The 26,725-nt window shown below is 47.9% G+C and overlaps 1 protein-coding gene across 6 annotated transcripts in view; it reads right to left on the reverse strand.

The window, feature by feature from the left end:
* The window catches only part of EMSY (EMSY transcriptional repressor, BRCA2 interacting), a 377,116-nt gene that overhangs the window by 128,947 nt on the left and 221,444 nt on the right, over window positions 1–26,725 (reverse strand). For 4 of the 6 annotated variants that reach the window (XM_078658521.1, XM_078658524.1, XM_078658525.1 and 1 more), the window contains exons 13-16: window positions 21,310–21,483; window positions 19,243–19,441; window positions 10,514–10,573; window positions 9,640–9,804 (exon numbers count right to left, since the gene is read on the reverse strand). In XM_078658521.1, coding sequence (XP_078514647.1) covers window positions 9,640–9,804; window positions 10,514–10,573; window positions 19,243–19,441; window positions 21,310–21,483 — 598 coding nt within the window. The remainder of the gene's footprint in view (window positions 1–9,639; window positions 9,805–10,513; window positions 10,574–19,242; window positions 19,442–21,309; window positions 21,484–26,725) is intronic. The other 2 variants (XM_078658523.1, XM_078658522.1) reach the window with 1 other exon arrangement.

Genomic DNA, 26,725 nt, shown 5'->3' on the forward strand with positions numbered 1-26,725 from the left:
AAGAGGCAGGGAGCACATAGCCGCACTAGGAATTATATGCCATGGTATTTACATTAAAGCACAAGTTACTACTTGTGTAACGATATATCTGTAAGAGACATTAGTTAGTGATAGATTCCTTACCTTAGAATATCCCCATGCGTCAGACTGGATCCGGAAATTTTAGCGTAGCAGTACCCTTGCGCGTCGGTAGGCGTCGTCTGCGGCTTCACGTCCGTCGTCGGCGTCGTGATGACGTCGGAGTACTTTGACGCCGCCTTCGCGTGCTGACGTCAGTTCTTAGACGCAGCTTTTCTGCGCCAGAAACGCAGAGCCATGTTAAAAACCAACACTGGTGCCATTGAAACTAGAGCCCTGAAAGGGATGACCTTAACCCTAGATATCGGTGGGTCGGTAAGGAATCTATCACTAACTAATGTCTCTTACAGATATATCGTTACACAAGTAGTAACTTGTGAATCTGAAAGAGACACATTAGTGATAGATTTCTTACCTTAGAATATATACCCCAGCAATACCAACCCCGGTGGTGGGTCTGCGAACCAATAATCACACCAGAAAGTCCTGGAGGACGGAACGGCCAAAGAAGCCATCCCTCTGGACTTGGCTGTCCAGGCAGTAGTGTCTCGCAAACGTGTGCAGCGAGGCCCACGTAGCCGCCTGACAAATGTCCTGCAAGGGCACTCCTCGGCCTAAGGCAGTTGTAGTCGCCGTGGCCCAAGTGGAATGAGCCCTCAGCCCAACAGGGGGTTCCTTCTTAGCCAAGGAGTAACACGCCTGGATGCACAAGATGATCCACCGAGAGATGGTCCTTTTGTGCACCGCCCGCACCTTCTTAGCGCCCACGTAACCAACAAAGAGTTGGTCATCCACCCAGAACTGGCGTGTGCGATCCAAGTAGAATGAATCAGAAAAGGGGGTGGTGATGAACAGAGTGCCTGATTTAAGCAGACCACTCTTACCCAGTCCAAAGATCAGGGCTTGATCCATCACCGTTTTTTAGCTCACTGCACCATCCCAGCTCAGAACTATAGCCAGGTTCTGAGCTGGGATGGGGCAGTGAGCTAAATAACGGTGATGGATCAAGCCCTGATCTTTGGACTGGGTAAGAGTGGTCTGCTTAATTCAGACACTCTGTTCATCACCACCCCCTTTTCTGAATCATTTTGTCCACCATAAGCGTGGAAGGGTATGCTCAGACATGAGTCCCTTGCTCACTGCTCCATCAGGATTCAAGCAAGCCGGGCCGACGACGCCTGAAATGGCAGAAACCGGTCCCCGGAAGCTTGTCTCCTTTCTGGTGAAGAATTGGCTTGGTAGTTTGGTCTGCCCTGTTCCCATGATGCACTGGGCCAGGGACAGACTAATTTGCATATAGCCAGGTTCTGAGCTGGGATGGGGCAGTGAGCTAAATAACGGTGATGGATCAAGCCCTGATCTTTGGACTGGGTAAGAGTGGTCTGCTTAATTCAGACACTCTGTTCATCACCACCCCCTTTTCTGAATCATTTTGTCCACCATAAGCGTGGAAGGGTATGCTCAGACATGAGTCCCTTGCTCACTGCTCCATCAGGATCCAAGCAAGCCGGGCCGACGACGCCTGAAATGGCAGAAACCGGTCCCCGGAAGCTTGTCTCCTTTCTGGTGAAGAATTGGCTTGGTAGTTTGGTCTGCCCTGTTCCCATGATGCTCTGGGCCAGGGACAGACTAATTTGCATATAGCCAGGTTCTGAGCTGGGATGGGGCAGTGAGCTAAATAACGGTGATGGATCAAGCCCTGATCTTTGGACTGGGTAAGAGTGGTCTGCTTAATTCAGACACTCTGTTCATCACCACCCCCTTTTCTGAACCAAGTAGAATGAAAGCGCACGTTTTGGGTCCAGACGATGGAGCCGCTCTTCCTCTTTAGAGGGTTGCGGTGGCGGAAAGAAGGTGGGCAAGGTGATAGACTGCCCGATATGGAAGAACGTTACACAACCTTGTCCGGATGGACAGAAAGGAAAGGGGGTGTACATGAAAGAGCCTGGAGCTCACTCACTCTCCTGGCAGAGGTGATGGCAACCAGGAAAGCAGTCTTCAGAGTAAGAAGGCGGAGAGGACAGTTGTGAAGTGGCTCAAAGGGAGCGCACATCAGAAACGTAAGAACAAGGTTCAAGTCCCACTGAGGCATCACAAACGGAACAGGAGGGAACATGTGTGTGATGCCCTTCAGAAAACGAGTTACAATAGGGGACTTGAACAAAGAAGGTTGATCAGGCAGCCTTAGAAAGACTGAAAGGGCAGAAAGGTAGCCCTTGATAGTGCCCAGAGCAGAGCCCTGCTGGGCAAGAGAAAGAAGGAAGAAAAGAACCTCAGAAGGAGGGGCAGCAAGAGGATCCACAGCCTTTGCTGTGCACCATACCACAAATTTGTTCCACCTGCAGGCGTATACAGACTTTGGGGAAGGACGCCTGGCTGCCAGAATGACATTACAGACTTCAGGAGGCAAGTCAAATGTCCTCAACTTTCGCCGCTCAATCTCCAAGCATGGAGGTGGAGACTGGACAGGTTCGGGTGGAGGACCGTCCCCTGCTGCTGCGACAGAAAGGTCCTCCTGAAGAGGCAGACGAACCGGGGGATCGACTGACATACTTAGTAGCTCTGGATACCAGTACCTTCGTGCCCAGTCCGGAGCCACAAGGATGACTTGGGTCCGGTCGTGCTTGATCTTCTTCAGCACTCTGGGCAGAAGTGGTATAGGCGGAAAGGCGTACAATAGAACGCAACTCCACTCGCGACGAAAATCGTCTACGAGCGAGTGCCGCCTTGGAAATTCCAAAGCGCAGAACTGATGACATTGCACGTTCTCTTCGGTGGCGGATAGATCTAACTAAGGTTCTCCCCACTGCTGAACGAGGCCTTGCGCCACATCCAAGTTCAGACGCAATTCGTGATCCATCATGCACCGACGGCTGAGTTCGTCCGCCCTGGCATTCAGAGAACCTGCCAGGTGTTGAACCACCAGGGTCACGCCCTGATGTTCCAGCCACTGCCAGAGGCGCAGAGCCTCAGAGCCTCCTGGCAAAGGGTCCACGACCCCACCCCGCCCTGTTTGTTGCAGTACCACATGGCGGTGGTGTTGTCCGTGAACACCTGCACTACACTCCCCCGAACAGAGGGGAGGAATGCCTTCAGTGCTAGACGAATCGCCCGCAGCTCCAAAAGGTTGATATGGAGCCGGGACACCGCCAGGGACCAGAGGCCTCTGATCTCCGCCTCTCCCATGTGGCCTCCCCAGCCCTGGAGAGACGCGTCCGTCACAACTACGTGCTCCGGTTGGGGAAGGGAAAGGGATCTGCCGCTGACCCAATCGCGGTCCGTGAGCCACCACTGCAGCTGTCTCGCAGTGCCCTCCGAGATCAGGACATGGTCAGATAGGTTGCCCTGATGCTGGGCCCACTGAAACTTCAGGTCCCACTGCAGAGCCCGCATCCGCCACCGGGCGTGATGCACCAGAAGGATGCAGGAGGCCATCAGCCCCAGAAGCCGCAGCGTCAACCTGACCGAGACCCAGGACAAAGGCTGAAAGAGTGGAATCAGAGCCTGAATGTCCCGAACCCGCTGTTCGGGAGGATAAACCCGAAACTGCGCCGAGTCGAGTGCCGCTCCGATGAAGAGGAGCTTCTGAGAGGGGCACAGGTGTGACTTTGGCACATTGATGGAAAACCCCAACAGGTGCAGGAGGTCTGCCATTGTCTGGAGGTGGCTGACGACTGTTTGGGGCGAGCCCGCCTTCAACAACCAGTCGTCGAGGTAGGGGAAGACTGAAATCCCTAACCTGCGCAGATGAGCTGCGACCCCCGCCATCACCTTCGTGAACACCCGTGGGGCACTGGTAAGGCCGAAGGGGAGCACGGTAAACTGAAAGTGCTCGTGGCCTACTGTGAACCGCAGGTAACGCCGGTGGGCCTGCAGGACGGGGATGTGGAAATAAGCGTCCTGCAAGTCCAACGCTACCATCCAGTCTCCTGGGTCCAGGGCAGCTAAGACCTGAGCCAGTGTCAGCATTTTGAACTTCTCCTTCCGGAGGAAGCCGTTGACGTTCCGTAGGTCCAAGATAGGGCGTAGGCCCCCTTTGCCCTTCTTGGGTACCAGAAAGTAGTGGGAGTAGCAACCACACCCTACTTCTGGCCCAGGAACGCGTTCGATGGACTCCTTGGCCAAGAGGGCCGTAACTTCCTCCTGCAGAAGTCGCAAATGATCCCCTGATATGCGGTGGTATTGCGGTGGCATGGCTGGAGGGGTCGCCTCGAAGGGGAGGGAGTAGCCCCTTCGGACGATTTGCATGCACCCACCTGTCCGACGTGACAGTGCGCCAGTGGAAGAGGTGATGGAGAACCCTGCCCCCCCACTGGCGTCATATGGGCCTGAAAGCATGGACTAGGAGGGTTTTGAGGCGGATGCTGCGGGGGAAGGTGTGGACTGACCTCGCCGTTGTCCTCGACCGCCTCCACGGCGGTTTCCACGGCCGCCACTGCGTTGGATGTTAGTCTGCGGTGCCTGGCTGGCAGCACGTGTGGGGGCGTCCCTTCCTTGGCCACAAAAGGAGCGAAAGGCACCAGTTTGCTGGCGCGGGGCTGAGAGGCCCAAGGACCTGGCCGTAGCCCTGGGTCCTTAAAACGCTCAAGCGCATGGTCTGCCTTGTCGCCAAAAAGGCAATCAAACGGCATGTCCATGAGAGTATTCTGGACATCAGCCGAGAAGTTGGCGGACCTCAACCAGGCGTGGCGACGAATCGCCACCGTCGTTGCCATCGCTCTGCCCAGTGAGTCGGTGGTATCCAGCCCACACCGGATAGATTATCGTGCTGCATCCCGGCCTTCCACAAGGGCCTGGCCGAGTTTAGCCCGTACCACCAACAGGCATTCTGGCAGCACTTCTGCGACCGTATCCCACAGAGAGTGGTGTAGCGGCCCAAGAGGCATGCGGTGTTGGAAGACCGCAGTCCCAGACTCAGGGAGGAGAATACCTTTTTGCCGTATTGCCGTATTGCTCATACCTCTTGGATTCCCTGTTAGGTGGAGCCGACGGGAATGCAGACTGGGAATTGGAGGCCTGGTTCACCAGGCTCTATGGGGTGGGGTGGGTGGACAGGAAACAAGGGTCGCCCGGGGCCGGGCGGTGGCGTCTGGCCACGTTCCTATCTACAGGCGAACCTGTAGCGGGCTTGGACCAAGTGCCCAAAAGAACGTCGGTCAAGGCCTCATTAAACGGTAGCAGAGGCTCAGCCGAGCTTGACTGCGGTTTAAGGACCTCAGTGAGGAGGACTAACGGCCGCGACGGGGAGTTCAAGGCCCAAGGCCTTGGCCGCCCACGTCAGCACCACACTGTAGGTTGCCCCCTCCTCCGTAGCCACGGTAGGAGGTGAGACAAAACCAGTGTCTGGCGAGGTGTCCAGACCACTGGCATCCCCAAGTCCAGCTGTCCAGTCCTCCTGGGACTGACACTCCCGTGTCAGAGGGTCCTCAGACCCCTCCCAATTCTCCACATCACCCATCTCCTGGTACTCAGGGGTGTCAAATGATGGGGCCGGTTCTTTGAAGTAGAACTCTCCAAACGGTGTCGAGAGCGGAACCGGATCGAAGGAGGCATCGGGGACGGCGCCGCCCGAAGACGGCGCCGGAGGAAACACCTGAGGGACCGGCGCCGGTGAGGTTGTTAGGTTGATCCAGCGGGGCCCTGCGGAGCCGAGCCCGAAGGCGCCGGCGGAGTCGGGGCCGAAGCACCCGACGGCGTCGGGGCCGAAGCCCCCGACCCGCTACGGCCCCCAGACTTGTCCGCTGGGCCCGAAGGCGCCGCGGAGCCCGTGGGAGGAGTGAGAGACCTCATGGTCATGAGGAAACGTTCAATCTCCTCCGGCGTCGCGCGTGGCCCAGGGACCGGAGGGTATGAGGCCGGACGCGACGCCCGCGACTTCGACTTCTTGTGCTTACCTGATGACTTCGACCCTGAGGAGTGATGTCGACTCCCGGAGCTATGGTGGCTCCGCTCCCGCGACCGCTCCCTCGACCTCCGTCCGGACCGGGACCTTTCACGGCGCGGGGCCGACTGCCGGAGATCGAGTCACTTGCAGGACTGCTCCCGCCTAGCTTTCGAAGTTAGGGCCCGGCAGTCGGAGCAGGTCTTGTCGTCATGATCGACGCCAAGACAGTGGAGACACCGACGGTGAGGGTCCGTGACCGACATCAGTCGGTCGCAATCCTCACAAGGCTTAAAACCTGGCATCTCTACCGGCACCGTTCGGAGTCGAAGACTCGAAAGAATGATCAAAAAGGATCAAAAAAGTTTTAGTCAAAAAATGACTAAGGTACCACTTTTTCCGGATCTGCGCTGCTGGCGCGGAAAAAAGAAGAACTGACGTCAGCACGCGGAGGCGGCGTCCAAGTACTCAGACGACGTCATCACGGCGCCCACGACGCCGACGACGGACGCGGAGCCGCAGACGACGCCTACCGACGCGCAAGGGTACTGCTACGCAAAATTTTCCGGATCCAGTCTGACGCCTGGGGATATTCTAAGGTAAGGAATCTATTACTAACGTGTCTCTTTCAGATACGTGTTTTAATCTTGAGGCATCTCTTCCTATTCTTAAAGGAAAGTGCATTACCCTCTAAACCTGAAGGCACCGGTTGCTATCAAACACCCATCTTCTCTTCTCCTCATTATGTGACACCGTATATCATCGTAGGCAGTTTTAATTCAGAACAAACAAAAGTTAACTGACTTCATTGTAAGTTTCATGAATTCCAGTACGATTCATCAAATTTGAGTGCTTTCCTCACTCAAATCTGTCAGCTGAGCAGTGACAACATACTGCAGATTTTTCCAGACAACCATCTCAACAACTAGTTGAGAAAACGGCTTTTCTACTTTGCTGCCAATTGCAGAACTAGTATGAACTTTGAAATAAAGTAAAACCATAGCAAGCTGCCTTTGCCCTGATACAGATTACTGACTGACCATGTAACAAGATACCATACTCATAGGATGCGCCCAGGAAAGATCTGGCAGACAAAGGTGAGAGGGTGTTGTCGTCAATTTGAAAGTAACTGACATGTTCTGGCTTGTTCCCCTGTGGATGATTTCAACAGCACTGAAAATTGAAAAGGCAAAAGAGAAGGAAACACATGCACCATAAGCCTAGGCGAACAAGTTTTCAAGAACCTCCTGACCAAAACATGTACAGTACCAGGAGGAAACTTTTAGAGCTCTGTATCTGTAGAATCCCTGTGTGGAGCACACTTAGCTGACTGGTTTAGATAGACTAGTACATGGCTTAAGAATATAAGAAAAACAACCTTAGCTGTGATGAAGTGTATCTGAAGACTGCATGAAGGGTTTGCCATGTGTAGAGTGCACCAATGTGGAACAATTAAGAGATCCATCTGCTAATGGTAGCCTTAACAACAGCTCAATCAGCATCATTGCCACGAACATTAAAATGAATGCAGAGCCCTGGCTCTGCCCATTTAAAAATGTAACATGCATATGAATTTCATGTTGTGCATGACCTACTCAGATAAGGAGGCATGGGAACAGACCACCTGTGTCAATAGAACATAGTGTATATTTACAGAGTCACTAATACTGTGTGCGCTTTGATGGATATAAAGCCAACAAGAAAGAAGTGATCCATGACATATGCCTACTATCACTTAAGGCCCTCAAAGGCTTTGCGCATTACTCTGGCAAGGACCAGTTCCATATCCCCAAGAGATCTTTGGTGTGCCTGATCAGAGAAAAAAGTGGCTTAATTAAGTTAAGTGTCTATATGGCATCTAAGTTGATTTTGCTGATGTCTTCCTGCACCCTGGATTAGACCAGATGTCTAGAACAGGTTAACAGACACCCAGTCAGTGAGTAGGTTGACTGTTATCTAAAGGTCTAGTGTGAAAATCAAAGCAATGACTTCCGCATTGTATTCTGGTGGAGTGCATCCTAGTAGCCATTAGGAAATCCAAGTTTTTAAAAGAGGCCAATATGGATACAGGCTAGCTCCTCATTGATCAGAGATTGATAGAACAGAGGAACAACACCATTCTCCTCAGAAATAAAAGATGCTAACTCAGAGGAAAAAGATGTACTACTTCTAGAATAAATAGAGAAAGCCAGGAAACAGGGTTTTGAATGGCCAAAACGGACTCACCAGCATGGCCATACCCTTTGGGCTACACCTGATCTTCCGTAGTACTCTCAAGTCAGATGAAAGTACTCTCCAATATTGGCATTCAACCTACGGATTTGGAACTAATGCCTATCCAGGGGGATTGTTTGTTCGCTTGACCACTCTAAGTCTAGGTGCACCCCCTAGTTTTTAAAAGATTTAATTGAGGACTTCTTGGTGAATCTCCCATTCGCTAGGAGAATGGACATGCCTGCTCAGTTTGTATGCCCTTTAGCTGCTGAAATCTGTAATGACTATAATGGCAGGAACATATCTACAGCTCCACTGTCAGTGGAAAAGATGCATCAAAAAAGTCCCTTTTGCATTTGGACACAGTAGAGGGACATGGTACTATCATTGTGTACCACTGCCTTTCTGGATTTCACCACTAGAACGCAAGCTTTCAGGGTCAAGTAAATTCCTTTATGTGTAATCTTAGCCTCTAGCGCATGTAAATATAAAATGTGTAAAGTCCATTCAGATATGTTGAAATTGTACAATAGATATTGTGTCTATTTTTTGTTGAGCGCTGTTTCAAGTCTACTGATCACCCGCAAAAGAGCATAAATTTCTTTATGATCCAACATAATTGTTCAGCAGAATTAATTAGGCCTGTACCATACAACAGTGAAAGAGTAACACACATAGTGAGCTCAAAACCAGATCTCTAAAGAATCAGATATAACGTAAGCTGAAATTGTGGCAGGCACAAGGGGCATAGCACTAAAATAGCACTAAAGTTGGGAGTGTAAGCCCACAATTTACTGGATTTCCCCCTGGATGAGTGGACAGGTTTGAACAAATTACCATGTAACTGATCCCAGTACTCTGCCAGGTGGAGCAGCAACAGTATATGGTACTTAGTATGGGGGAACAATCATAATGCAGGATGCTTGCAACCCCATATGACTCTCAAACCACCAGGGGGTGGCCAACTTACTGTCCAGGAAGTTGTCCAGGGTCTGGACAATAGTATGTGTTCTGGCTTTGGACGTTTTGAAACCAAAGTCCAGGAATGGAGTGAAAAATATGCACGTAAGCTCAAACATTTCAGGTGGAAGGCTCACTCTAGGGCATCTCACCCAGGCTGGACTTTGCAGTTGTTATGAGCACACTGATCACGGAATACTTCTTACAATAAAACTGCCCCAAGTTACAATATTCAATAATGCTGGATTGGCAACTCATTAGAAGAGTGAATACAGGGCCCAGAGTATAGCCAGACATGAGCAATCCCCATTGGCGTGCTAGAAATGACAGTACACAAAAACTGTATAATTCCAAATCTATTTTTACCAGGTTATTAACATTAGGAGTGCGACATTTCTTTGCCTGGGGTTTTCAAACAACTGGTTTACCAAGTAAAAATATTGAGGTATTCATTTGTGACTGGTTATTTCTGCATACAATTCACCCACTTCTTCCCAAACACATACCTGCTGTCTGCTGCAACTCCAGCAGAGCTTTAATGGTTGAAGCAGCAGACTGGGATTCACCAGAGAGGTCCTGGTAAATTATGGTAGGGCTCGAGTCCATGGCAATTTCATGTTCTGACCAATCCTGACTTCTGGAAGCGATCACATGGACTACAGGCTGGGAATCTGCCACGTCAGCAAACACACACATTAAAAAAACTGTTAATCAGCTTTACTAAAACTGTAAACATGAATATGGTAGTGAATGACTGATAAAAAGTAATCAGGAATACAATGTTTTAAAGCGTGGCTCTCTTCAGGTTTGGGGGGTGGGGTGTTCTGCTTCCTATGAGAAAAGCCAGAGGTAAAGTCTAGGTGTCATTTCTCAGCTTTAGAGGTTTTAAATATGAAATTATGTTTTCATTTTAAGCACACCCTTAACAACCCTATAAACCCATCATGATTAGCACCCATGTCAAAATCACAGTATCCTGCAACTAGCCCAGTAAGCCTGAACATTTTATAGTTGGGATCTTGCCATAAGATAACACTGGGTTTTCAAATTAAGTAGGAACAATGTACGTGGCTCAAGCTCTTCACATCTTAGATGGCAGATGATGGAAAAATATATAAATGGCTAATGTCTGACCTAGAACATCAATATGATGAAGAGGAAGGCCAGCGCTGATGAGAACCATGCTTTAAGAGTCAATGCTTCTGTCCCTTGTGTAAAAGATCCCCCTCTGTCAAATGAAACATTTGGTGTTAAAGCATCTCAGGCGTGCACTGTACTTCATCTCTTTCACCACCTTGTGATTTTACAGTTGGATGTGTTATGGCCAAATGAAAAAAAAATCTACCGCAATTTTCTGCTTTCACAGATAACCTCACTGACCTTTGGAGGCGTTTACTGTGCGGTACCAAGGATTATCCAGAAAATTTGACTTTGGAGGGACTGGGATCCAGAAAAAAAAGACAAAAAACTTAACATGTAAACATTTCTTTGTTAAGCGATAAATTTCAATATTTTGAATGATGTGTAATGGGATCATCCTACAATGTAATCATGTGCATATGAATCAAAGTATAAATTTTTCTTAGGACATCTTTCATTGAACCTTCCAAAGCATACAAAGGAGGATATTTATGCTGCACACATTACTTCCATCTACATCAGTATCCGGCTGTCTGTTACAAAAGACTATCACAACGTTTACGTGAGTTTGCTTATGTATGAACTAAAATAAAAATTATGCTTAAGGAGTACATTCCTGATGTAAAAGAAAAACACACTGTCCAAATGCTGCACAGAAACCTAAACAGTCAATCCCAGAGGTCAACACCACCTATGGTAACAGTGATCTGTAACCATTAACCCTCCCTGTAAGAGTCCTCTTAAAATGAATCCATATTGTATTGTGATGGGGTAGAATAAACCACTTTGCAGCATATGAAAGGGAAACATCAAACCTGATACAAAATAAGCATGAATAACAGGTGGCTTGCATGTATATTATGTACTGGAAAAGTGTTGCAAAATATATGTTCTCAATGATTGCTGGTTTATGTCACATACAGTACCATAAATTCCAAAAGGTAGAATATAACATGATTTCTATTCTGTCCTGCTCAAGCCCACGAGTCTGTGGCTGGACCACTTGGACATGCTGAATTTTTTATTTAATGGGAACCTTTTTTTTCAACTTTTTCCCATTTAATTAAAATCATGAGTTCCTGTACAAAAACGAATAGAACCTTTTTGTTCAACAAAATGGTGGTTATTTAAATAAAAAGTTTGCATCTAAACCTTCTCAACCCTTCTACAGTCAATCACATTTGTTTTAGGAAAATAAAAAAAATGTAAATTGATTTACAGGATTTGCAATATCTTTTTTGTGATTTTAAACAGCACAGATTCAAAATATTCAACCCTTTCAAGCCCACCCATTAGCTATTTTAAAGGGCTATACCTATAAGAATACTGAATGGATTTACCCCAACCAGTGAAAGCACGATTTCAGAGTAAAGCTCAACTTTCATGCTAAGTTTGGCATGAATGTTTTTTGCTGTAGGTGCGAACAATAATTTCTATGGTGCTTAAAATGGGAAAATAAGACTTCCCCCTCCACGCCTTATTTTTTTTTTTTATCCTTGCACCGATCTTCACCACAATTGACAAGCCAAACCTACAAATTCAGTGGAATAAACCATATATACAGATGTTCAGAATAAAATAGGCTATCTATCACCATTATTGAGGGAAGAGAGGGGCAAAATGACCCACTTGAGGCTTCACCTCTCGGGAGTTGTGCCCTCGCATCACTCTAAACAAAGTACTACGTAGTATATTACACTTTATGAATCTGCATAGACAACACACAAACCATTAAAAAATATAATTTAACTACTGTAAAGTTCACAGTGCAAAAGCCAATATATAAAAAGCACTAAAAGTGCTCAGGTATGGGCAGCTGCACAACCATAACTCATGCCCCCACCATACGCTTTTCATGACTTAGTGCTTGACATTAATGTCATGGCTTGACTCAAATGGCATTAACTCGCCTTGAATTTTGCTGCAATTCATATACTTTTGGAAGGTCTTGGATAATTCCTTAAATCGACATAATCCATTGCACAACGGCATTGATCGTATATTTGATAATGTGCTTTTGCGTATTTCTTTTGTTCTTTATTTTTGTTTACATGCTCAATAACCCCCAACACCATGAGTGTGCAGTGTGGGTTGGCTGGGCTCAGGATGCAGTCTTCGTCCAGGTCCTCTGCCAACCTTCCTCTCACTAAACCAGTTACACTGAACCTTCAGCTGTGAGCTGCCTCTCTGGGAACAGAGACTGGCGCCTGTCCAACCTAACAATCTGTACACAACAGGATTATTTTTTCAGGTTTCGCAGATAGATTTGGTCCACGAATCAGACACAAAATGCTAATGGGTTAATAGGTATAATTTAAAATGGAATTGAGATATTGGAGTTCCGATTCCGTTACAAACCATTTGGCCTCATAGTTTATCCCAAGAGGCCAAAAAAAAAAGAACATATTATACAACTTAACTGTTGAATATTACATGTTTGCTATCGTGCAATTAGGAGTAAAACAATGCTTTTTTTGCAAATAGACAAGGGTTTGTTGAAAACAGAACATAAATACTTGGCCATAACGTTTACTTTTTTGTAGTAAAAACAGAGAAAGTTATTTAATGAACAAGTTACCTACCTTCGGTAACGATGTATCTGCAAGAGGCATACATTAGCTATAGATTCCTTACCTTAGAATTACCCCCAGGCGTCAGACTGGATCCGGAGAATTGTTTTTATAGCAGTACCCCTGCGCGTCGGTAGGTGGCGTCGGTCGACTCCACGTTCGTCGTCGGCGTCGTGATCGCCAGGATGACATAGCAGAATCTACCTAGACGCCACCCTTGCACGCGGACGTCAGTTCTTTACACGACATTCCACGCCAGAAGCGCAGTGCCATGCAAGACACTGACCACTGGTGCACAAAACTAGGGCCCTGAAAGGGAGTCCCTTACCCTAGAAGTCAGTTCGCAGAAAGGGGAGGGTGGGTGGGGCGGTAAGTAATCTGTCACTAATATATGTCTCTTACAGCTATATCGTTACCGAAGGTAAGTACCTTGTTCATCTGAAAGAGATAATTAGTTATAGATTCCTTACCTTAGAATAGATACTCCAGCAAAACCAACCCTGGAGGTGGGTCTGCGAACTAAGTTCACACCAGAAAGTCCTGGAGAACTGAACGGCCAAAGAAGCAGTCTCTCCAGACTTGGCTGTCCGGGGAGTAGTGTTTAGTGAACATGTGCAGGGATGCCCACATGCCTGCTTGGCAGATGTCACTGAGGGGGGACTTCATGTCCCAAAGCAGTAGTGGCTGCCATCGCCATGGTGGAATGGGTGCACAGTCCTACCGGAGGTTCCTTCTTTGCCAAGGAATAACACATTTTGATGCATAGAACGACCCACCAGGAGATAGTCCGTTTTTGCATGGCCCGACCTTTCTTGGCACCCAGATATCCAACAAAGAGTTGATCTTCCCCCCGGAATTGTTTTGTGCGATCCAGATAGAAAGATAGCGCATGTTTTAGATACAGACGGTGGAGCCTCTCTTCCTCCTTTAAAGGATGTGGAGGCGGGAAAAAGGTGGGCAAAGTGATGGTCTGGCCAATGTGGAAAGAGGTAACCACTTCGGGGAGAAAGGAAGGTAGAGTTCGAATGGCAACCTTGTCCGGGTGAACAGCCTGGAGTTCACTCACCTTGCGAGCAGAGGTGATGGCAATCAGAAAAGCAGTTTTTAAAGTTAAAAGCCTGAAAGGACAATTATGTAGTGGCTCGAAAGGAGCGCATGTAAGTTACGTAAAAACCAGATTCAAGTCCCACTGGGGCATCACGAAAGGAACAGGAGGAAAGAGAGGAGTAATGCCCTTAAAAAAATCTATTTCCAATAGGGGAGTTGAGAAGAGAAGCCTGATCAGGAAGCCGCAGAAAGGCTGAAATAGCCGATAGATAGCCCTTAAGGGTGCCCAGAGCCGAGCCCTGCTGGGCCAAAGAAAGGAGGAACAAAAGAACCTCAGAAAGAGGAGCAGAAAGGGGATCCACAGCCTTTGCTGTGCATCATGCGACAAATGTATTCCATCTATAGGTGTATAACGTTTTAGTGGAAGTACGCCTGGCTGCCAAGATAACATTACAGACTACCGGAGGAAGGTCGAAAGCTGCCAACTGTTGCCGCTCAATCTCCACGCAAGGAGGTGGAGGCTGGACAGGTTCTGGAGCAGGACCGACCCCTGCTGCTGCAACAGAAGATCCTCCCGAAAAGGCAGTCTGATCGGAGGATCGATGGCCATGTGTAAGAGCTCGGGATACCAGGCTCGTCATGCCCAATCCGAAGCCACAAGAATGACTTGGGCCCAGTCATACCTGATCTTCTTCAGCACTCTGAGCAGAAGTGGTATAGGCGGGAAGGCGTATAGAAGACCGCAACTCCACTTGCGACGAAAAGAGTCACTGAGCGAGTGCCGCCTTGCAAATTCCAACAAGCAGAACTGCTGACATTGCACGTTCTCTTCGGTGGCGAACAGATCAAATCAAGGCTCTCCCCACTGCTGAAAGAGACCTTGCACCACCTCCGAGTTAAGACGCAATTTGTGATCCCTCATGCACCTGCGTCTGAGTTTGTCCGCCCTGGTGTTCAGAGAACCTGCCAGGTGTTGAACCACCAGAGACATGCCCTGATGTTCCAGCCATGTCCAAAGGCGGAGAGTCTCTTGACAAAGGGTCCACGACCCCACCCAGCCCTGTTTGTTGCAGTACCACATGGCGGTGGTGTGGTCTGTGAACACCTGCATTACTCTTCCCCAGACAGAGGGAAGGAATGCCTTCAGTGCAAGACAAATCGCCCAGAGCTCCAGAAGGTTGATGTGGAGCCCGGACTTCGTCGGAGACCAGAGGCCTCTGATCTCCGCCTCTTCCATGTGGCCGCCTCATCACAGAAGTGATGCCTCTGTCACCACTGTGAACTCTGGTTGGGGAAGGGAGAGGGATCTGCCATTGACCCAATCCCGGTTTGTGAGCCACCACTGCAATTGGTGTGCTGGACGCAATCGGAAAGATTCCCTTGATGCTGTGCCCACTGGAACTTCAGGTCCTACTGCAGAGCCTGCATATGCCACCGGGCATGATCCACCAGCAGGATGCAGGAGGCCATGAGGCCCAGCAGCCTCAGGGTCATTCTGATCGAAACCGGGGATAGGGGCTGAAACCTCTGTATCATAGCCCGAATAACCCAGACTCACTGCTCGGGAGGATAGGCGCGAAACTGCGTTGTGTCCAGAACCGCTCCAATGAAAAGGAGCTTCTGAGAGGGAATCAGGTGCGACTTCAGCATATGGTTAGTGAACCCCAGCGAATGCAGGAGGTCCGTCGTAGTCTGGAGGTGGGAAATAACAGCCTGGGGCGAACCCGTCTTCAACAGCCAGTCGAGATAGAGATAAGGGAAGACTGGAACCCTTGATCTGCGCAGATGTGCTGTGACCACCGCCATCACTTTCGTGAACACCCGAGGGGCGCTGGTAAGGCCGAAGGGGAGAATGGTAAACTGAAAGTGCTCGTGGCCTACCTTGAACCGTAGGTAACGCCTGTGGGTCGGCAGGGTGGGAATGTGGAAATAGGAGTTCAGCAAGTCCAACGCTACCATCCAGTCTCCAGGGTCGAGGGCAGACAAGACCTGAGCCAAAGTCAACATTTTGAACTTCTCCATCCGGAGGAAGCGGTTGACGTTCCTGAGATCCAAGCTAGGACGCAGACCTTTGTCCTTCTTGGGCACCAGAGAGTAGTGGTATGTAGTGGGATTAACAGCCACAACCTTCTTCTGGGGCAGGAACTCACTCGATAGCCCCCTTGGCCAAGAGAGCCGTAACTTCCTGATGGAGAACGGCCAAGTAATCCTCCAATATGCGATGGAATTGTGGTGGCATGGACGGAGGGGGAAGTAGCTCCTTCAGACTATCTGCAACACCCACCTGTCCGACGTGATGGTTTGCCAGTGGGGGAGGTGAAGGCGGATCCTGCCGCCCACTGGCAACTGGTGGCCCTGAAAGGACAGACTAGGAGGGTTTGGAGGCTGCTGCAGAGCGGGCGCTGGTGCACTGGCCCGCCTAGTGGCCCACTGGTCCACGACGCTGGGTCCCACGTGTCCAAATACATAGAGGCTGAACAGTTTGCGCGGACCTGCGGCTCTGGGGAGAACGTGGCGGGCACCCCTTCCGTAACCACGAAAGGGGCAAAAAGCAGACTGCGCGGGGCAAGAAGTGGTAGCGAGGCCCAAGGATCTGTCCGTAGCCCTAGAATCCTTAAAACGCTTGAGTGCGTTGTCCGCTTTGTCGCTAATCAAGCGACGGCCATCAATGGGCATGTCCAAAAAAGAGTCGATTGGACATCGCCTGAAAAGCCAGTGGACTTCAGTCAGGCGTAGCGTTGCAGGGCTACCGACGTTGAAATTGTTCTGCCTAGCGAGTCGACGGTGTCCGGTCCACACGGAATGGCAAACGTCGCTGCATCGCTGCCCTCAGTGACTGCACGGGAGAGAGTAGACCGGGTCTCCTCCAGACAAATCGGCAGCAACTGCGCAACTGTAACCCACACAGAGGGAGAATAACGGCCTTGAAGACATGCTGTGTTTACCATTGCAGTCCCAAGCTGGCATAAGAAAACATCTTCTTCCCAAGATGGTCCAGCTTCTTGTATTCCCTATCTTGGGGAGCAGTAGGGAATGTGCCCTTAGAAGTAGAGGCTTGGACTACCAAGGTCTCAGGGGTAGGGTGTTGCGAGAGGAAAAGTGGGTATCCCGGGGCCGGGCGGTAGCATCGGGCAATCATCCTATCCACAGGAACCCCTGTGCTGGGCTTGGACCAGGTGCCCCGAAGTATGTCACTAAGAGCCTCATTGAATGGCAGTAGGGGCTCCGAAGAGGCCGCTGCTGTTTAAAGCACCTCGGTCAGACGGTTGGTCCTGACCGCCACCGAAGGAAGTTCAAGGTTCAAGGCCTCACCCACCCGAAGCAACACCACAGCCTATCAGGCTCCCTACTCCATAGCCACGGTAGGGGGAGAAAGCATACAGGGGTCTGGTGAGGTATCCAGATCACTGGCCTCACCCAACTCCTCTCTTCAGTCCGGTTCACACAACTGGTCAGCTAAAGGGTCACCAGACCCCTCCCAGTCCTCCTCATCCTCTTCTGGCTGCCACTCAGGGCGAAAAGGAACTCCAGGATAGAACAATGGCACAAAAGTACCCCTCTGCGCCGGATCAGGCGTCAGTCGACGTCGGTCCGGCTCCGTGTCCAGGTCAGGATGGAGGCCGGTGTTGACACAACCGGCGTTAGAAGGGGTGGAGGCGTTGTCAGTAGATTTGACGCCGGAGGTGTCATAAGGTCAACCGGCGCCAATCTGGATCCCTGGCGGCCCTCCGGCAGCAGAGCCGAAGCCACCGGGTTCGAAGGCCTAGAACCCCCAGCCGAGTCCCCGGGACCCTAAGACGCGCCGGCGGAGTCGAGCTGCCAAAAGATCGAGTGAAGAGCTTTGTAAAAACTACAAAGTTGGGATGGGGTCGCCCCCGCTTGCAGAAAAGGAGGGAAGCTCGGAGCTGAGCCAGCAGGCTCCGCAGGACGATCACCATCCGCATCCCGCATCACGTCGGCTGGCGGACGGGGAGAACGCGAAGAGCAACAATGATTCTTCACCTTCTTTTTGTGCTTCAACTTACCCGAAGATGAAGACTTCGACGATGAATGGTGGTGATGATGATGGCTCCGCAACCGGTCCCACGAACTCCCTCTCGAGCGGCAGGGAGCGGACTGCCGGGCATTGAGAAGCTTTTGGGAATGCTCCAGCATAGATTTTGGGTTCATGGCTCGGCAGTAAGAGCATGACTTTGGGTTGTGGTCGCGCTCCAAACACCAAAGGCACACGAGGTGTGGGTCCGTAACTGACATCAACTTACGACAGGAGTCGCAAGCCTTGAAGACTGTTCGAGGTCGAGACATCCCTACGTGCACCAGTAGTCGAACAACTCGAAAAGAAGTCAACCAAAGTTGAAAAATAGTAGTCAAAGAGAGACAAGAGGTATCGCTCTAGCCGGATTAGAACTGGCTGGCACGGAAAAAGAAAGAACTGATGTCAGCGCCCAAGAGCGGTGTCTAAGTAGATACTGTGACGTCATCCCGGCGAACACGACGCCGTCGACGAACATGGTGTTGACCGATGCCACCTACCGACGCACAGGGGTACTGCTACGAAAAGAATTCTCCGGATCCAGTCTGACACCTGGGGGTAATTCTAAGGTAAGGAACCTTTTACTAATTGTCTCTTTCAGATCACATAGTTAAGAACAGAGTTTCAAATAATAAAGGCTTTGGTTTCTTGAAGACATGGTTTGACTATCAAAATTAGGTTGTTGAAGTTACTTCCAGCAATGAGAATGCTCATCATTCATGAACAGACTTTTCTATGAGTCTGGGGAAAAAACACGAAGACGGCTCAGAAGGTTTGGATTGTGCTGAAAGCAATGTAAACAACGATGCTTCGTACACTGTGGTGTGCTTTTACAGAATACAGTTCATTCTTAGAAGAGGACTGCATTGTGAAAGTTTTTCCTACGTTGATTTGTAGAGCACTGGACTCAAAATGGGGACAGGGCAATTTCAAGCAAACCCTGGTGCTTACCTTATTCTGCGGAACCATTCAAACAAATCTTTACACACAGACATCTACTTTGCAGTTCGTACATCCTACTGTGCTAGCAGCCCAGGCAACTAAAATTGTTTGAATCAGATAGTGTGTAAGCAAATAGGTTACTGCAAGTTTCAAATACTGTCAAATGTAGACGTACATTTCAGGGGTTTTAACTATTTTGAAAGTGTTGCTTGGTGATCACCCTCCATATTATAAATGTGCTGTCATGGTCTCATGATCACTTCCTGCTTCATACAGATATGTAATTAGTACCTCTGAGTCTCTACACAAGTCCTAACTTACATATATGTTAAACATATTTGACCCTACACCAAGATGAGGCTTATCAAACAATGTACCTTGGGAACTCTGTGAGGATTCAGTGGATGACGAACTGCTGTCTGCATAGCCCTGTACGTCTTCCTTAACTTCTTGGATGGATGTGGTGCTAGCCTCAACCACCCTGGAGGCTTGCTGCAGGGTTTCGGTCACAAGTTGGCGAGTGTGCTCACTCATCATGGTAGTCTGGAATGTCACTGGCTTTGGCTTTATCAGAACCTAAAAAAAAAGAAGAGATGCCTTTAAACAGGAGATTAATGCATGTAACGGAAGTACCATGTAAAAGCCCACTTCTAGTCTTGAGCAACTGTGACGTGATGTTAAGGCACTGTCTCAAATCTCAAAATGCTAGACAACAACTGAGTTTCTAAAGTCTATCAGACAGACTGCTAAGATTTTTGGCACAGACAAATAAATTCTGGTCTTCTAAGCAAATTATCGTAAGCGGATTTCAAGATCGCCTTGCATTTCACCACTCTTGCCTCGACTCTTTCTGAAAAAGAATCACAAATACTCCATTTGTGTACACCTGGCTCCTGCAGTACATGTTATTCATCAAAAGTGTGCATCTGGAGAAGCGAGGGAGGATGCATTATGGATCAACATCATCCCATCGGTAACTCCCTGAAAAGGCCACCGTCTTGGATCACCAGTGGCTGCTATTCAGCTGATGTTCTTTGTTGTAAAAAAAAAATTGTGGCGCACTAAAAGCATTAAGCACCAGTATCAGCAATCCTGAAACAGTATTCCCTGCACTAAAAAAATTGCTTTGAAAGATAGTGCATTGAACCTTGATCTTTGGAAAAAATTAACATACTTAGTGACTTTATTATTATGTGCTGTGCCTGTCATTGTCCCTTCAACAAGTTTGACAGTTAAGTACCAGGCTTTTTTGGGGTTCAATTTTAAAAACTCAGTTGACCTGGTGTAGAGGGTGCCAAACCTGAAAACAGATGTTAGCAAGCACATTTCGAAAGCAGGAGTATGTTTAAAGACTCCACTAGCTTAATAATAATGAGAGCAATATTGTTGGAAGATGTAATGTTTCTACCAGGTAACAGAGAATCGTAATTTGTATCTACTTCGTATTTTTGGGAGCAAGAATGGTGCTAATGAGCATTTCCTCTACCTAGAATACTAGGGTCTGCTGCAAGTTGAGGATCTGTAGACAGAACAGGGACCGGAGTATGTAAAAAACAATTACCATACACCTGACTTGCGTTTTTTTCTGGTCATAACAAGTGGAGTGTATCTGATGTTTTTCGACATATCAGCTCAAAACTAAAGCTGTTCCAACTCTTCTTCAGAAGTAAACTATGTTTTTTTTTCCAGAGCCCCGTATAAGAGGAGGTAAGCAGTAGGCACCAAACTGACTGGAAGCAGTAATATTATTAGCGTGTTTACATCCATACAAACAACAAGTCCTGGCACCTCCACGTTTGTTAAAAACAGAGATGGAGTTGTGCCCATGAAATGGTGGTAGAGAAAGAGGTTCCTGACCTGAAGCTACACAAGGGTCTTGATAAACAGCAGCATGAGGAGAAACTTGAGAATAAGAGTAACAATATTGCATTAGTGTATATTTACTATTTTCAAGAATTCACAAAAAACATTTCCAGATAAGACCTGGAAACCTTATCTACTTGTAGGTTAAAAGCATAATGCTTGAAAAGTTTATTGAACTGCATGAAAGAAATAATACACTTGTATGCAAAACCACAGGAAAGTACAAATGCATTTGCTAACATCCACCATCCCATTCAAACCGTGAAGTAGACCACAAACTCTCCAGGATTGGATGGGGTCAGAAAATGGTTCTGTGAAAACACACAAAAGTGTCTGTTTGTCCAAGAAGACAAACCTGCAGGAATTTCTTAATTCAAGAAGTAGATTTGCATTCACATAGAACTATTTGCGCTTTTAGGACTAACTCATACATGCACTACCTTCAAGAACGAGGGCATCAGTTTCTAAAGAGCCCCATCACTCAAGCAGAACATCAGTTAGAAAATGTATTTTTGACTACTAAGAAAAACCACAAAACGACCATTGAAATATGAGGGACTGTTAAAGTGTAGCACACTTACCTGAGTTTTCCCTTGCTGCCCATAGACTATTTTAGTAGGGATGATTTTGGTTGCTGGCTGAACCGCTGACCCCATCCCTTTTGGCTGAGTGACAATCATTTTAGTTATTGGCCTTGTAGCAGTGATGATTGCAGGCTTTGTTCCTGTCGATATTCCCTGGAGCGTCTTTTCCCCCTGTAATGTAGGCGAATGGAGACTTCTTAGCCTCCTATAATTTTGCATGAATATATTGCCAAACATGTTTAAGAAATTAACAGCTGAGTAGGTCAATAAGAAGAAAATTACAACATTTCACGCATCATCATCCGGCATGGGTCCCGCGATTTGCCATAACAAGGAACAGATAAGCAAACGTTACTTACACAAAGTGCAACGTTTAGGGTTACGCGACAATGCAGACAGCTACTGTTGTGAAAATACCTATACTTTACAGATCACTAATGAAACAAATACAGCCTTTTTAGCTCCCACATTTCAACCACTAAAAATTCTATATTAATATTAATGATGAATTAACACCTCAGTTGCATGTGTGGATGAAGTTTCCCTTGTGCAGGTAACCTACTGTGCTAATACAAACAAGACCCCCTTGCTAAGCCAATAAAAGATTTGTTAATTAGGGTTACAAAGTAGCCCTAATGAATGATATTTTGAGAGGCTGATAGTGGTTATTGTTTATTAATCTCGGACACAAGTGTAGAGATTTGACAGAAGGACCCATGAGTCTTATAAGAGGAATATTAAGGTTCCATTCTAGTGCTGGAGGCACCTTTGGAGGTACTACCCTCTTTAACACTCCATAAAGTCTTTAAGCACTGGAATTTTAAACACTCAAGCCTGCTGTCGGTTTTGAAGGTAAGTTTCAACGGTTGCTGGGTGCAGCTGTATAAAAGAGCCGGTAAGACCTGCTTTATAGAAGTGCAGGATATATGAAATTGCACAAAGATATTAAGAGTTAGTTGATAGCTTGATTTAGAGACAGGTCATGTGGCACTTTTGTTGGTGCTGAGTATGCATTCACTGAATCTTTTCTTCGCGGTGAACTTCTCTCCCATGGAAGACGAGTCTGTGTGGATGGTCATTTGCTGAAGAGGTTCACTGTAAAGTCTGACAAGCAGCATATTGTTGCTGTTCCACCAAAGCAGTGAATGCAGAGCCTTGGTAGTTACCAACACTAAATCCTCCCAAAGCCCTTCCACTTGAGCAGATTGCACCGATCTGGATGCCTGTGCCATCTGGCATACGCCACAACTGTTAAGCCTTAGGCCACCATTCCCAACAACTTCATGGCAGTTGAAACAGTAACAGGACTTTGTGTCTGATAAGAAACGGCAGCTGTTAGAATGCCATCACCCTTGCCTGTTAGCATAATGACGGGCCATAGAAAGGGCTGGATTTGCTACTGCTGTAGATCCAATTTCTTCGCATTCGTAGTGAAAACTGTGGAGTAAAGAGACTACATCTTGATCACTGTCTCTTGATGCTGCTCTTGATCAGCCGGTCATCTAGATATGGTAAGATGTGAAAAGCATTTCTACACAGGTGCACTGGGGTAGCTCCCACTGGTCCAGGTACACGAGCTGCAAGTATTCTATTCTGAGAAGTTGTAAAGCGCATAGTTAACCGAGATATGCCTCCCCAGCTCTGGAACATAGTTCAAGGCCCACCTCAGTCAAATTAGACAAATAGACAGGATTTCAGCTGTTTCCTGAATCTCAGTTTGTCTTTCGTAACCCGATAAGTAGAGAATTCCATAACTTAGAGAAAAGATAAGAGAAGGAGTGCCCATCATGACATTCTGCACTATTGGGGTAAAAGTCAGATGAGAGATTGAGGATCTCAAGGTTCTAGTAGGCATATAGGATCGTATCAAGTGATGTAATAGCGAAGGGCCCTTTTTTGACAAATTTGATAAGCAATACAGAGAGCTTTGAACTGAATCCTTGTTATAGGTAGCCAGCACAAAGAGGTCAATGAACTAGGAAAAGGGTAATGCTTCGGTATCCTTAACCCCTTCGACGCTCATGACGAGCTGGGCTCGTCATGAGGTAGCCTCCTCGCACGCTCATGACGAGCCCAGCTCGTCATGAAACATGGGAATGAGTAAATCCCAGCGTACGGGCGGAATTCCGCCCGCACGCATGCGGTTAAAAGGAGACAGACTGGTACATTTTGCACCACCTGCAATTTCTTTAATACATAGTGTTTGCATTCTAGATGGAGAGAATTACTGTAGTACAAGCGCAAAAAAATCTAAGTAGTCCAAGCACAAAAAATCTAAGTAGTCCAAGCGCAAAAAAACTAAAGCCTGTACCATGATCCTCCATAAAGAAGAAGGTACAAAATCAATGATCTTTCTGAGCATTCTCAGAATGCCATAACAGCTAACCGCTTATTCCGTAACTGTATTCCAAAAGGGAACTTGTTGTGTAGCCAAATGCCTTGATTTTTTTGTGTCACTTTCGACACGAGATAGCTACGTAAGGAATCAAGACAGCAAACCGTGGCCCATCAGTTAAAATCACTGTCGATCACAGTCAGTATTGGTGGAATGCAGGGTGTATCATGGATCTGAAAGGCCCTTAGGGCATGTATGTGCGCAAAATGTGCACACATGCATATTTCAGGGGTGAAACAGGGTGTCCATTTGGCACCCTTGCAACCCTGAAATTGCATTCTCAATTTGCGATTCTCTAATCGCAAATTAAGAATGTCCTCCCATTCGTTCCTATGGGCCTCCTAGCCCATAGGAATGAATGGGAAGGTATTCCTTATTTGGAAATCTCAATTTGCAATTCGCAAATAAGGAATATGTAGAATTCGCAACATTTTTTGCAAATCCTACATACATTGAATTTTGCGATTCGCTAAAAATCGCAATTTGAGAATTGCAAAACTCTTTTTTGAAACATATGGCCCTAAGTGATTTGCCTAGAATTACTAGATGTTGAACGAACTCTGACACTGGAACATCGATCCCCAGCTCCAAAGTCGACAATTCTGGCCTTAGAGATACCCCCTGAACCTTACAAGCCCTTTAGTGCTAGCTGACTGGTCCAGTCCAGCCTGCCACCACAGTCGAGTTTCTGACCCCCTAGGAGGTGAGAGCAATGCTCTCAGAAGTCAGAAAGAATGCTTGCTATGTCGGGAGGTGTTTACACCTCTTCCTCCAGGTACGCTAGTAAATCAGTGTATCAAGGCAGGAGGCTTCAAAGGCCTCTGCCACCTTTGATATGTGACTCAAGGCTTCACCAGACAGGGGAAATGCCAACCCCCTGCCCTGGGACCGTTTGACACCAGGACAGGTGGGAAAATGAGATAGTCAGGAGAGGTGTTAACCTTCAGGCTAGTACCACCCCTAAAGTGAACTACCTAATGGGCTCATGGCTAGGGAAATTCCACTATCTTGGTTTTTGTTGGAATTAGGTCCTCTGGGTCAGGTTAATACCCACTTCCCACAGGAAGTGGTCATATAGAGGGTGTAGTCACCCTAAAGGTCAGTAGGCCATTGGCTACCACCCAATACTTCCTGTAACACCCCTAAATACAGCATTTAGGTGGCACCCCTGATACCCGGACCTCTGATTTCAAAGGACACAAAGAAGGAGTGGAAAAAGCTGACCCGAGAACAGAGGAGCAATGACTGGCTTGGCGCTAACCCCGCCAGCCTGCCTGCTGCACCTGACCCTCGTGGAGAAACCGATCTGTCCTGCCACTGTGCAGACTTTTTAAGGGCTGCCAGTGCTTCGCCAACTGCCAAAGAAACTCCCTTGGAGTAGAGAAGCTACTCCCCAGCAGCTGCAAGCACCAAAGAAGCAATGTCTGATACACCGACCTGCCACTCACTAAGACTACCAATGCAGCAGCAACCCAAAAAGAGATTGTCATGCTCCTACAGGTCAGATCCATCCTCCCTCTAAGTGAGATGGCAGCAGGACCGACCAACGCCACACAACACCAATACCTGGGGTACTGGACCCCTTGCAACAACCAAGTCTTTTTGTGTCCAGTCCGGACACCAATGCCAAGGAAGACTGACCTGCAGGTTGAGGGACTTCAGAGGTAGTGAGACCCACACAGAGAGTGCCTGAGCTGACCTGTTTGTTCCTTTTCTGCAAAACTAAAAGCAAAGAGTGAGGCCCCGACCGCTCCCATCTGACACCTCAAAGCACCTCTACACCCGCAACCCAGAGCCCTGCTTCCAATCGAGGTGAAGGTGCCCACAGGGTCCTGAGACCGACAAGAGCCGAGCCATTCTTTGGTCTGACCAGACTGGAGTTCCAGTCGCCACCTGCAGCATCCTTCTGCAGGCCCGCACACTCCCTCTAACCATGAGTGTTTCCTGTACAGACACAACAGCAAAAAAAACAATGCACCAGACCTCCACAGCCTGAGAAGTAGACCACTGGTGTCCCCAAGTGACTGAGCATCTAAAGGACTAAGCTCTCCTGTGGGTGCCCCCATACTGGGTCCCCCAGTCTGAGCATGCAGCCTCTTTCCGACTGGACTGTATCCCATTGAAGTGAGTGGAGCACCCAACACCGAAATACCTCTGCGCCCAGCCGCCCCAGAGTCGCACGAGTTCACCTGTTGGTGTGGCCTTAGACCTTGCCCCATAATCACATTAAGTCTAGGAGAACAGTCCCGTAAGTTGCTGACAAGTGCCCGAATGCAGCACGTTTTCCTCCCATATGTTAACATTACCGCTTCAGAAACTGCAGTGTCAACATTCGAAACCTGTGTAAATTCAAATCTCGAAAAAAACATACCTGATTCTGGTCTTGGTATCTAAATTCATATAAAAATAAGTGTTATTTTTTATAAATTGGTGTTGGATTCCTTTATTCAGTGTGTGTCACACTTACTGCACGTGTGTGCAATACATGCTTAGCACTACCCTCTGATATACCCGACTGCTCGCCCACACTAACACAAAAGAGAGCATTTGGATTATCATTATGCCTCTGAAAGCCAACTGGGGTTTGGCTTGACTCTGACAGTGTTACTCTTTTTGGTGTACTATTTAAAGAGCCAGCTTCCTACAGTGACCATATGAAAAGGTTCTAAATGTATGAACCCATTTAGTGGCCGAAGGTCTAAGATCGGTCTGAGTGTGCAATACTTTCTGGGAATCAAAAAGGAAAAGGGAGTACACCACCTGGTCATGTTGATGTGTTGGTAGTAGCTTTATTGCTCCCTTTTGCAACATTGCAAGAACCTGTTGTAAAACCTGAAGATGGACTGATCATAGTGAGAGGTGGTATGTTCTGGCTGGAATAAAAAAAAGTTGAGGCAATAGCCTTCCCATATAACGCAACGTAACCATTGACCGGCAGTAATGTCTTCCCAGTGAGGTAGGAGTGCCTCAACCTTTCCCCAACAGGTGTTGCGTCATCATTGGGAAAAGAAGAGGAGT

This window comes from Lissotriton helveticus, chromosome 8, assembly GCF_964261635.1.
Source record: "Lissotriton helveticus chromosome 8, aLisHel1.1, whole genome shotgun sequence".
Lineage (NCBI taxonomy): Eukaryota > Metazoa > Chordata > Amphibia > Caudata > Salamandridae > Lissotriton > Lissotriton helveticus.